At 52.6% G+C, this 12304-nt stretch overlaps 1 protein-coding gene across 14 annotated transcripts in view; it reads left to right on the top strand.

The window, feature by feature from the left end:
- EML2 (EMAP like 2) overlaps positions 1–12304 on the top strand; it is a 36961-nt gene that overhangs the window by 3206 nt on the left and 21451 nt on the right. For 8 of the 14 annotated variants that reach the window (XR_010116528.1, XR_010116529.1, XM_055249456.2 and 5 more), the window contains exons 2-10: positions 53–271; positions 363–486; positions 656–763; positions 3891–3919; positions 4130–4259; positions 6711–6860; positions 8025–8094; positions 8193–8303; positions 11140–11235. Coding sequence is in view for 12 of the 14 variants with exons in the window: in XM_055249456.2 (XP_055105431.1) it covers positions 53–271; positions 363–486; positions 656–763; positions 3891–3919; positions 4130–4259; positions 6711–6860; positions 8025–8094; positions 8193–8303; positions 11140–11235 (1037 nt within the window). In the remaining 2 variants the exon portion in view is untranslated. Of the gene's footprint in view, positions 1–52; positions 272–362; positions 487–655; positions 764–3337; positions 3410–3890; positions 3920–4129; positions 4286–6679; positions 6861–8024; positions 8095–8192; positions 8304–11139; positions 11236–12304 lie in introns of those variants that run through there. The other 6 variants (XM_055249457.2, XM_063620724.1, XM_055249460.2 and 3 more) reach the window with 3 other exon arrangements.

The raw sequence follows: 12304 nt of genomic DNA on the forward strand, positions 1-12304 counted from the left end.
GGGCACTGGAGCTCCTGGGTGGCCCTGCAGCCGGCACTCCCCCGTCTTCCAGATGACAATTTGTCGGGCACAAGCGGTATGGAAGTGGACGACCGCGTGTCGGCGCTGGAGCAGCGGCTGCAGTTACAGGAAGACGAGTTGGCGGTCCTAAAGGCGGCGCTGGCGGATGCTCTGCGTCGCCTGCGGGCGTGCGAAGAACAGGGAGCGGCGCTGCGCGCGCGGGGCACCCCCAAGGGCCGGGCGCCTCCGCGCTTAGGCACCACTGCCTCGGGTATCCCCGTTAGACTGGAGGGGTGGGATGGGGAGGACCGGGGCCTGGTCCTCATACTCACCCCCTTCTGTCCCTAACCCCATCCCTCCAGTGTGTCAGCTCTTGAAAGGCCTTCCCACCAGGACGCCCCTTAATGGCTCGGGACCCCCGCGGCGCGTGGGTGGCTATGCCACGTCCCCATCCTCTCCCAAGAAGGAGGCAACCTCCGGGCGCAGGTAAGGCACAAGGCCGGGACCGCCAGCCTCTTCCAAGACCTCGTGGGAGACAGAAGTGGTTTGTTTGCCTGAGCTCCAGCAGCAGACGGTGCAGGGAGGATCTCGCTTGCTCACGGCACTCGCCTGCTGGCCTCGAAGGCTCTGCCCCCAACTGTGTGCTCTCTTTTAGCAGTGTCCGCCGCTACTTGTCACCAGAGCGCCTCGCCTCGGTGCGCCGCGAGGACCCCCGCAGCCGGACCACATCCTCCAGCAGCAACTGTAGCGCCAAAAAGGAAGGGTAAGGACTCGGGCGGCGTCAAGCCGCAGAAAGAGATAGGGAGGAAATGGTCGAGAAATATAGTCATGCCCCAGGCCACGAGGTCGTAACCTAGAGTGGGGCCAGCTAGTTCAAAAGCGGGGACAGTGCCAGAGCCTTGGAGGGACCAATCTTGAGGTGGCACAGTAACAGTGGAAGGTCTGGGAGGGCGGAGTCAATATTAAGGGGCGTGGCCAGAGCTTTTAGGAGCTGGACGGTCAGGTCTACTGGGTGAGGAAGTCAGGGAGGAGCTTGGCTTATGGGCGTGGTTATTAAAGTACAGGAGAGGCCCCGTTGAGTTTCAGGGATGAAGTCAAGGCAGCAGCCACAGAGTTTCTGCAAGGAAAGAGGTAGTCTGAGGAATTCAAGGGTGCAGCCAGAGTGTCCGCCTGGGCGAAATTAAAATCTGGGGTACGGCCGGGCGCGGTGGCTCACGCTTGTAATCCCAGCACTTTGGGAGGCCGAGGCGGGCGGATCACGAGGTCAGGAGATCGAGACCACGGTGAAACCCCGTCTCTACCAAAAATACAAAAAAATTAGCCGGGCGTGGTGGCGGGCGCCTGTAGTCCCAGCTACTCGGAGAGGCTGAGGCAGGAGAATGGCGTGAACCCGGGAGGCGGAGCTTGCAATGAGCCGAGATCGCGCCACTGCACTCCAGCCTGGGTGACAGAGCAAGACTCCGTCTCAAAAAAAAAAAAAAAAAAAAAAAAAAAAAAAAAAAATCTGGGGTACGGAGTGACAGAGGCTGAGACCAGGTGGAGGCATTCCAGATTCCAGAAGCCTTGCCATCAAAATCAGGGGGCACTGCCTGGTGGAAAAGGGCGTGGTTTAAAGGTTAGGCGGGGCCGTAGGGGCGTGATCAAGTGCCCCAGAGGTGGAGCCAACTTGGAGGCCTAGAAGATACTCACATAAGGAATACGTGAAAATGGACGTAATCAGAATGCCTGGCGGGCCGGAGAAGGAGCGTTGGCGGGAGGTAGCAGTCAATTCTCAAGCAATTGAGTCAACTTAGGCACAGGGTCAGAAGAGAGGAGGTGTTGAGATCAGAATAATAGGCGTGGTCAACTCCAGAGGCGGAGCCATACTGAAGATCTGGACCGACTCAAAACCTAAGGCTGTAATTCTAGCAGTTTGGGAGGCGGAGGCGGGAATCATCGCTTGAGCTCAGGAGTTCGAGACCAGGCTAGGCAAAATAGCGAGCCCTCGTCTTTACTAAAAATGAAAATAAATTAGGACTGGCGCGGTGGCTCACGCCTGTAATCCCAGCACTTTGGGAGGCCTAGGCGGGTAGATCACAAGGTCAAGAGATCGAGACCATCCTGGCCAACATGGTGAAACCCCCTTTCTATTAATAATACAAAAATTAGCTGTATACGAAACGTGCCACGTGGTGGCGCGTGCCTGTAGTCCCAGCTACTCGGGAGGCTGAGGCAGGAGACTCACCTCAACCCGGGAGGCGGAGGTTGCAGTGAGCCGAGATCGCACCACTGCACTCTAGCCTGGTGACAGAGCAAGACTCCGTTAAACAAACAAACAAAAAAACAAAAAAAGAGAGAGAGAGAAAGAAAATAGCCGGGCGTGCTGGCCTGCGCTTGTAGACCCAGCTACTTGGGAGGCTGCGGCAGGAGGATCACTTCAGCCTAGAAAATTCGAGGTTTCAGTGAGCCACGATCACGCCATTGCACTCCAGCCTGGTCCACAGAGCGACACCCTGTATCAAAACCAAAACAAAACAAAACGAAAATCACCCTAAGGCTGGAGTTATGGTGCAGTGGGTGTGGTCAGAGCTAGGAGGCCACGCAAGGGCAAGACCAAGGTCAAAAGCTGCACATTTCAACTCTGCTCAAACATAGCAAACACAAATACAGCGTTATGTATACTCCAGGCACTTCCCAATAATTAACCAATTTCATCCTCGCAACTACCCCCGGGAGGTGTGGGTACATTTATTTATTTATTTATTTATTTATTTATTTATTTATTTATTTTGAGACGGAGTCTTGCTCTTGTTGCCCAGGCTGGAGTGCAATGGCACAATCTCAGCTCACAGTAACCTCCGCCTCCCGAGTTCGAATGATTTTCCTGCCTCAGCCTCCCAAGTAGCTGGGATTACAGGCGCCAGCCACCACTCCAGGCTAAGTTTTGTATTTTTAGTAGAGACGGGGTTTCACCACGTTGGCCAGGCTGGTCTTGAACTCCTGACCTCAGGTGATCTGCCCGCTTCGGCCTCCCAAAGTGCTGGGATTACAGGCGTGAGCCACCGCGCCCGGCCGGGTACTCTTATTATCCCCATTTTTTTAAATGAGGAAACCGAGGCAGAGGTTGGACGACCTGTATACACTGCTAGGAATTAGCAGAACTGGGGTTTTAACTCAAGCAGGCGCGCTCCCGAGTCCATGTTCTCAACCACTCTCCCCCACCCACCCTGAAAGAACCTGGGATCGGGAGTCCACAGCCCGGGATGTGTGACCCAGTGGGACCCTCTGGCTCCAGGGGCGGCCGTGGAGGGCGGGGCAGGGGCGCGGCGGCCCGGGCGCCTCCCAGGGCCGGAAGCGGCAGAGCCGGTCCCGGCTCCACCCCCGGCCCCGAAGCTCCGCCAGCCGCCGCCATGAGTAGCTTTGGAGCTGGGTGAGACCCTTTCGCAGACCACCCCCCATCTCCTCTCCGCGCTCCCGGGGCTTAGATCTCAGGTTTCCCCCATCCCCTGGGACCCAGGCCGGCGTGGGGACACGCCCCTTCCTTTAAACTCTCCCCGCTTCTCTTGCTGCTTGACGCTTGGGGTGCTGGGGGAACTGCGGGTGGGGGGCGTTGGGGAGCACCTTGCTGATAAGGAGAGAAGGGTCCTTGGTGACTCCCTTCCTCCAGGATCGCGTCCCTGCCACTTCGTGCTGTGTGATCTTTGGCGATCACTGCCTCTCTGGGCCTGTGTCTTAGGCTCTGCAAGATCAACCGAGCAAAGCACACGGCCTGCAGAGAGGCAGCGCTCTGCCCCTTACTCGGCCCAGTTTTCATCGGAGACCTCCGGGGAGCGGTGGGGGTGAAGGAGCGGTTTCTCCCCTGTTGTGAGCTGACTACTAAGACCTTTTTTTTCTTTGTCCTTTCCTGACAGCAAAACCAAAGAAGTTATCTTCAGTGTGGGTGAGTGGGGAGATGGGGAAGGGCTTGGTGGAAGCTTGCTTGCTGGGGTGACAGGCTGGAGCCAGAGATCAGGAGTCCTGGCTACTGGGTCTTTGCCTCTCTGGCCTCAATTTCCCTGCCTTTAAAAAAATAAATAAATAAAGCTGGAAGAGGAGAGGGAATAGGGATGGGGCTGGTGTCAGTGCCTGACCTCTGGGGGTGTCCTGGCAGAGGATGGCTCCGTGAAAATGTTCCTGAGGGGCCGCCCTGTGCCCATGATGATCCCAGACGAGCTGGCACCCACCTACAGCCTGGACACACGCTCAGAGCTGCCTTCTTGCCGGCTCAAGCTGGACTGGGTGTATCCTTTTGCTGGAATCTCCTCGGTGCTCCCATCCCCTCAGGAGGAAATAGAAAGGCCGTCAAGGCAGCTCAGGCCTGTAATCCCAGCACTTTGGGAGGATCGTTTGAGGCCAGGAGTTTGAGACCTGCCTGGGCAACACACAAAAAAAGCACAGCACGTTCAAGGGCTACGTGGCCAGAGTGGGATTGGTGCATTTGAGCAACAAAGAGTTAGGAATGGCTGGGAACCCGGGCTCTGGAGTCTGACAGAGATGGGTTCAAACCCCAGTCCAGCCCGTAGCTGGCTGTGTGACCCTGGAAAAGTCGCCTTGACTCTGAAAAATGAATTTCATGATGTCAGGTTCATAGACCTGTGAAATAATGTGTAAAGGTACTGAGCTCATAGTATGTGCCCCATGCACAGGGATTGATAAAATACTAACTCAGCACGTTGAGAGGCCGAGGTGGGTGGATCGCTTGAAGCCAGGAGTTTGAAACTAGCCTGAGCAACACAGCAAGACCTCGTCTGTACAGGAAATAAAATAGCAGATACAGAAATGAAAAAAAACAGCCCAATCTCAGCCACCATGGAACTCACAGGCTTATTGGGGAATATGAGCAGTTAACAAATAAACCAGATAACTATCAGCCTGGACAACAAAGTGAGATCCCATCTCTACAAAATTTTTTTTTTTAATTAGCCAGGCAGGCTGCATGCATTGGCTCATGCCTGTAATCCCAGCACTTTAGGAGGCCAACACAAGTGGATTGCTTGAGCCCAGGAATTTGAGACCAGCCTGGGCAACATGACGAGACTGCATCTTTACCAAAAATATACAAAAAATTTGCTAGGCGTGGTGGTGCATGCCTGTAGTCTCAGCTATTTGGGAAGGGGAGGCAAGAAGATCACTTAAGCCCAGGAGATTGAGGCTGCCTCTTCTGTCATTTATAAGGACACTTGTGATCGGATTTAGGGGCCACTCTGATAATCCAGGATGATCTCATCTTGAGATCTATAATTATATCTGCAAAGACCTCATTTCCTTGTAAGGTCATATTTGCAAGTTGTGCGGATTAAGAAACAGACATAGCCCGGGCGTGGTGGCTCTGCCTATAATCCCAGCACTTTGGGAGGCCGAGGCGGGCAGATCACCTGAGGTTGGGAGTTCAAGACCAGCCTGACCAACACGGAGAAACCCTGTCTCTACTAAAAATACAAAATTAGCCAGGCATGGTGGCGCATGCCTATAATCCCAGCTACTCTGGAGGCTGAGGCAGAAGAATCCCTTGAACCTGGGAGGCGGAGTTTGCCGTGAGCCGAGATCACACCATTGCATTCCAGCCTGGGCAACAAGAGCGAAACTCCATCTCAAAAAAAAAAAAAAGGAAACAGACATTTTTTTTTGGAGTGGGAGGGGACCATCAGCCCACTACAGGGGTGAGAGTGGAAACAGAAAAACCTCATTCCAATGACTTTGTTGAGTCTGGTCCTCAGCCAATGTGTATGATGCAAAATACATTCCTTGTCTGGGCGCCAGTGGCTCAAGCCTCTAATCCCAGCACTTTGGGAGACCAAGGTGGGTGGATCACCTGAGGTCAGGAGTTGGAGACCACCTGACCAATATGGTGAAACCCCATCTCTACTAAAAATACAAAAATTAGCCTGGCATGGTGGCATCTGCCTGTAGTCCCAGCTACTTGGGAGGCTGAGACAGGAAAATTGCTTGAACATGGGAGGCAGAGGTTGCAGTGAGCTGGGATCATGCCACTGCACTCCAGTCCGGGCGACAGACTCTGTCTTAAAAAACAAAACAGGCCGGATGCAGTGGCTCACACCTGTAATCCCAGCACTTTGAGAGGCCAAGGCAGGCAGATCATGAGGTCAGGAGATTGAGACCATCCTGGTCAACATGGTGAAACCCCGTCTCTACTAAAAGTACAAAAATTAGCTGGGCGTGGTGGCATGTGTCTGTAATCCCAGATACTCAGGAGGCTGAGGCAGGAGAATCGCTTGAACCAGGGAGTCGGAGGTTGCAGTGAGCTGAGACTGTGCCACTGCACTCCTGCCTGGAGACAGAGCGAGACTGCGTCTCAAAAAAAAGAAAAATAAATAGGCCGGGCGCCGTGGCTCCCAGCACTTTGGGAGGGCGAGGCGGGTGGATCACGAGGTCAGGAGATTGAGACCATCCTGGCTAAAATGGTGAAACCCCGTCTCTACTAAAAATACAAAAAATTAGCCGGGCGTGGTGGCATGTGCCTGTAGTCCCAGCTACTCGGGAGGCTGAGGCAGGAGAATGGTGTGAACCCAGGAAGCGGAGCTTGCAGTGAGCTGAGATCGCGCCACTGCACTCCAGCCTGGGCGACAGAGTGAGACTCCGTCTCAAATAAATAAATAAATAAATAAATAAATAAATAAATAAAAACAACAACAAAAAAACACATTCCTTAACCGGCCCCTGGGTGGCTCCAGCTATGGCTACCGTGGCCGAGACTGCCGGGCCAACCTTTATTTGCTGCCCACCGGGGAAATAGTGTACTTTGTGGCCTCTGTGGCCGTGCTATACAGCGTGGAGGAGCAGAGGCAGCGACACTACCTGGGACACAACGATGACATCAAATGGTGAGATGTGGGACGGAGGGGAAGGGAGGGAACTGTGGCCGGGGGTGGAGCTCCAGCTCCTGCCCCTCTAGGCCTCTTTTCACATCGCTGCCCTGTGGGGTTTGGCAAGGCTAAGCCTTTGCTCCCTCTCCAAAGCCACCAGCTGCCTTCAGGCTGAATTCAGTGGGAAACTGTGGATTGAGTATCAATATTTCAATATTTCAGATGTTTTAGTTGGGTGTGGTGGTGAGCCCCTATGGTCCCAGCTACTCAGGAGGTTGAGGCGAGAGGATCACTTGAACCCAGGAGGTCGAGGCTGCAGTGAGCTGTGATTGAGCCACCGCACTCCAGCCTGGGTGAAAGAGGAAGCTCTGTCTCAAAAAAAATTCAGACAGTGAATTCACTCAATGCCTGGATCTTTTTCTTCTTTTGAAAATCTGGGCAGCGAGGTGGCTCACGCCTGTGAAACCAGCACTTTGGAGGGCCAAGGCGGAAGGGTCGCTGAAGCCCAGGAGTTGGAGGCTGCAGTCAGCTATGATCCTGCCACTGCACTCTAGCCTGGGGTACAGAGCGAGACTCCATCTCTTTTTTTTTCTTTTTTTGAGAACTAGTCTCACTCTGTCGCCCAGGCTGGAGTCCAGTGGCACGATCTCGACTCACTGCAACCTCCCCTCCTGGGTTCAAGCGATTCTCCTGCCTCAGCCTCCCGAGTAGCTGGAACTACAGGTGCCCGCCACCATGCCCAGCTAATTTTTGTACTTTTAGTAGAGACAGGATTTCCCCATGTTGGCCAGGCAGGTCTCAAACTCCTGACCTCAGGTGATCCGCCCGTCTTGGCCTCCCAAAGTGCTGGGAGACTCCGTCTCTTAAAAAAAAAGAAACTGAATAGGCACTCCAGACAATTCCTGGTGGTTGGAGCAGGGTGGTGTCAGCCCCGTTAAATAAGTGTGCTCTCCTGGCCACTATGTGAGGTGCGTCCTGCTGGCATTTGAGTTAGAGACCCCAGGCCTAAGTCTTGCTTCTGAGCCAGCGTAGCCGGAGGGCATCCGCTTACTGCTATTAATTGACTAAATACATGTTTATTGACTAAACTGAACCAGCCAATTTGTGGAATGAATGTCCTGGGTCGCTGTGAGCCTCCTCTCTCCCACTGAGCCCTGGTCTCTCTGTCCCTTCTTTCTGCAGCTTGGCCATCCACCCAGATATGGTCACCATCGCCACCGGACAGGTGGCGGGCACCACTAAGGAAGGGAAGGTAATGGAAGGGAGGGGAAAGCAGAAAAGAGTGCAGGACACAGTTGTGGGGGACAAGCAGCTGGCACCCCCAAGGTAACAAGCCTGTCTTCCTTGCAGCCGCTGCCACCCCACGTGCGCATCTGGGACTCAGTTTCCCTCTCCACCTTACACGTGCTGGGCTTGGGGGTGTTTGACAGAGCCGTGTGCTGTGTGGGCTTCTCCAAATCCGTAAGTCCTTCGCCCACCCTAACCCCGCCCCATCGCCCTGAAAAGGAGGGCAAGTGCCCGCACCTTTTCACCCGCCCCTTGGGTTGAGGGCTGGGAATTCTGCTGGAGGCGTGGCCAGCCTCTGTGACGTCACAATGAGGGCCGTGCCCGGCCAGCCCTCTCAGGCATTTTAAACCCAGTGCCTAGGGCCCAGCTGCTCCTTGCCCATTTGCAGGCGGGTTTTGGCATGTCCAGGCAGAGATAAGTACAGAAAGCGAGAGTAAGCCTTTAGGAATTTGGAGAGCAATTTGACAGCACCACAACATCCAAGTGTGTGATTGTGGGCTTTTTTTTTTAAAAATCATATTTTGGCTGGGCATGGTGGCTTATGCCTATAATCCCAGCACTTTGGGAGGCTGAGGTGGGAGGATCATGTGAAGTCAGGAGTTTGAGACCAGCCTAGCCAACGTAGTGAAACCCGTCTCTACCAAAAAAAAAAAAAAAAATAGCCTGACGTGGTGGCAGATGCCTGTAGTCCCAGCTACTCAGGAGGCTGAGGCAGGAGAATCGCTTGAACCCGGGAGGGGGAGTTTGCAGTGAGTCGAGATCGTGCCACTGCACTCCAGCCTGGGCGACAGAGCGAGACTCCGTCTCAAAAAAAAAAAAAAAAAAAAAAAAGGCCAGGCGCGGTGCCTCACGCCTGTAATCCTAGCACTTTGGGAGGCCGAGGCGGGCAGATCACAAGGTCAGGAGTTTGAGACAAGCCTGGCCAACGTGGTGAAACCCCGTCTCTACTGAAAATACAAAAATTAGCTGGGCATGGTGGAGGGTGCCTGTAATCCCAGCTACTCGGGAGGCTGAGGCAAGACAGTCTCTTGAACCTGGGAGGCAGAGTTTGCAGTGAGCCGAGATCGCACCATTGCACTCCAGCCTGGGTGACAGGGCGAGACTCCAACAACAACAAAAAAAAATTCTAATTAGCTGGGTGTACTAGTGTGGGCCTGGGCCTGTACTCCCAGCTACTTGGGAGGCTGAGGTGGGAGGATTGAATGACCTTAGGAAATCGAGGCAGCAGTGAACTGTGATCACGCCACTACACTCCAACCTGGGCGATATGGCCGGACCCTGACTTAAAAAAGTAAAAAATAAATAAAAATTAGTCAGATGCAGTTCATGCCTGTAATCCCAGCACTTTGGGAGGCCAAGATGGGTGGATCATTTGAGGTCAGGAGTTCGAGACCAGCCTGGCCAACATGGCGAAACCCCATCTCTACTAAAAATATTCAAAAATTAGCTGGGTGTGGTAATCCCAGCTGCTCAGGAAGCAGAGGCAGGAGAATCACTTGAACCTGGGAGGTGGAGGTAGCAGTGAGCTCAGATCCCACCACTGCACTCCAGACTGGGGGACAGAGTGAGACTCTGTCTCAAAAAAATATATAGATAGATAGATAAAAATCATATTTTACATTTTTATCATATTTGATTAAAATATTGGTCTTCAATGGATTCGGGAGTAAAAAACAGCCAGTCTCCTGCATAGATCCTTAAGAAGCACTGGATTGGAGCCTCACCGGTTTTCTGAGGCCAAAAGAAACATTTAAGAGCTTGGAGTGGGAGTGAGCCATATTGTTACCAAAGGTGTGGAGAAGAAAATAAAACCTTGCCAAATCAAAATTAACCTGTATTTAATGAAAGGTATAAAAAGCCCAACATTGGCCGGGCGAGGTGGCTCATGACTGTAATCCCAGCACTTTGGAAGGTGGAAGCGGGTGTGTCACCAGAGGTTAGGAGTTCAAGACCAGCTTGGCCAACATAGTGAAACCCTGTCTCTACTAAAAATACAAAAATTAGGAGGGCATGTGGTGGCATGTGCCAGCTACTTGAGAGGCAGAGACAGGAGAATCGCTTGAACCAGGGAGGTGGAGGTTGCAGTGAGCCAAGATCACGCAACTGCATTCCAGCCTGCGCAATAGAGTGAGACTCAGTCTCCAAAAATAAAATAAAATAAAATAAAAACAAAAACCCAACATAATACCAGCTTTGTTAACTGCTGAATTTCACCTACATCAGTCATTCTATATATATGTAAATGCAAATGAGATGATGTCAGCAAGAATTCCTGGCTAGTGGTGCTGGCTGCAGAGAAACAATAGCTGAGGGCAAATGAGATGAGTTTCTTAGGGATGAGTCATTTCAAGGCATAGTATGAAACCATTTCAGATGCCTCCACAGCTTCTAATGGAGGGTGTATTTTAATGTGTTTCCTGCGAAATGGCCAGGGCCTTTGAAGGTCTTTTTTTTTTTTTTTTTTGAGACAGAGTCTCTCACTGTCGCCTAGGCTGGAGTGCAATGGCGCGATCTTGGCTCACGGCATCCTCTGCCTCCCAGTTCAAGCGATTCTCCTGCCTCAGCCTCCCAAGTAACTGGGATTGCAGGCGCCTGCCACCACGCCTGGCTAATTTTTTGTATTTTTAGTAGAGACAGAGTTTAACTATGTTGGCCAGGCTGGTCTTGAAGTCCTGACCTTGTGATCCACCTGCCTCAGCCTCCCAAAGTACTGGGATTACAGGTGTAAGCCACCACGCCTGGCTTTTTATTTTATTTTTTTTTAATATTTAAATTTGTTTTGTTTAAGAAACAGGGTCTCCCTATATTGCCTAGGCTGGCCTCAAACTCCTGGGCTCAAGCAATCCTCCCACCTAGGCCTCCCAAAGTGCTATGATTATAGGCATGAGCCACTGTGCCCAGCCTGAAGGTTTTAAAACAGGCCTGTGTGGTGAATGCCTTGGTGGGGATTGGGGGAGGATGGGCCCTGACTCCCCTTGCCTCTGTCCCCCTCCTCTCTCCTCCTCTTTAGAATGGGGGCAACCTGCTGTGTGCAGTGGACGAATCCAATGATCACATGCTCTCAGTGTGGGACTGGGCCAAGGAGACCAAGGTGGTGGATGTCAAGGTGAGGTGACTTTTCTCATCCCCTCCCGTTGGGTGCCACTGTGGGACTTGCCCAATCTCAGTGGTTAGGAGTCTGCAATCAGATAGACCCCGTGTTTAAGCCCTGGCTTTCCTCCTTGCTGGCTGTGTGACTTTGAGCAAGCTGCTTGCCATCTCAGAGCCTTGGTGGTCTCATCTATAATATGAGGATAATAGGCTGGGCAAGGTGGCTCACACCTGTAATCCTAACACCTTGGGAGGCTGACATGAGAGGATTGCTTGAGCTCAGAAGTTTGAGATCAGCCTGGGCAACATAAGGAGACCTATCTCTACTTAAAAAAAAAAAAAAAATGCCAGGCACGGTGGCTCACACCTGTAAGCCCAGCACTTTGGGAGGCGGAGGCAGGCAGATCAGCTGAGGTTGGGAGTTCGAGACCAGCCTGACCAACATGGAGAAACCCTGTCTCTACTAAAAATACAAAATTAGCCGGGCGTGGTGACACATGCCTATAATCCCAGCTACTTGGGAGGCTGAGGCAGGAGAATCTCTTGAACCCGGAGGCAGAGGTTGTGGTGAGGCAAGATCGCACCATTGCACTCCAGCCTGGGCAACGAGAGCTAAACTCCGTCTCAAAAACAAAAAACAAAACAGACAAACAAAAAAACTGGCACTTAAAAAAAAATTAGCTGGGTGTGGTGTGCACCTGTAGTCCCAGCTACTTGGGAGGCTGAGGTGGGAGGATCGCTTGAACCTGGTAGGTTAAAGCTGCAGTGAGCCATGATTGCACCATTACACTCCAGCCTGGGCAACAGAGTGAGACCCTGCCTCAAAAAAATAAGTAAATAGATAAAATAAAATGGGGATAATGGTAGCGTCTTCCTTGTAGGGCCTTGGTGAGGATATGGGAATATGGGGTATGGTTACAGTGGACCAGGCCCAACAGAAGGGTGGGTTTGAGGTGGCTGCTGACTCTGCAGTCCTGTGGTGTCTCGATTTGCCTATCTGAGAGGTGGCCTATTTTATGGATGAGGCATGGTGAGGGGAAGAGATACTTGCCTCAGGTTGCATACCTGTCCTGGGCTGGGGGTAG

This window comes from Symphalangus syndactylus, chromosome 17 (assembly GCF_028878055.3).
Source record: "Symphalangus syndactylus isolate Jambi chromosome 17, NHGRI_mSymSyn1-v2.1_pri, whole genome shotgun sequence".
Lineage (NCBI taxonomy): Eukaryota > Metazoa > Chordata > Mammalia > Primates > Hylobatidae > Symphalangus > Symphalangus syndactylus.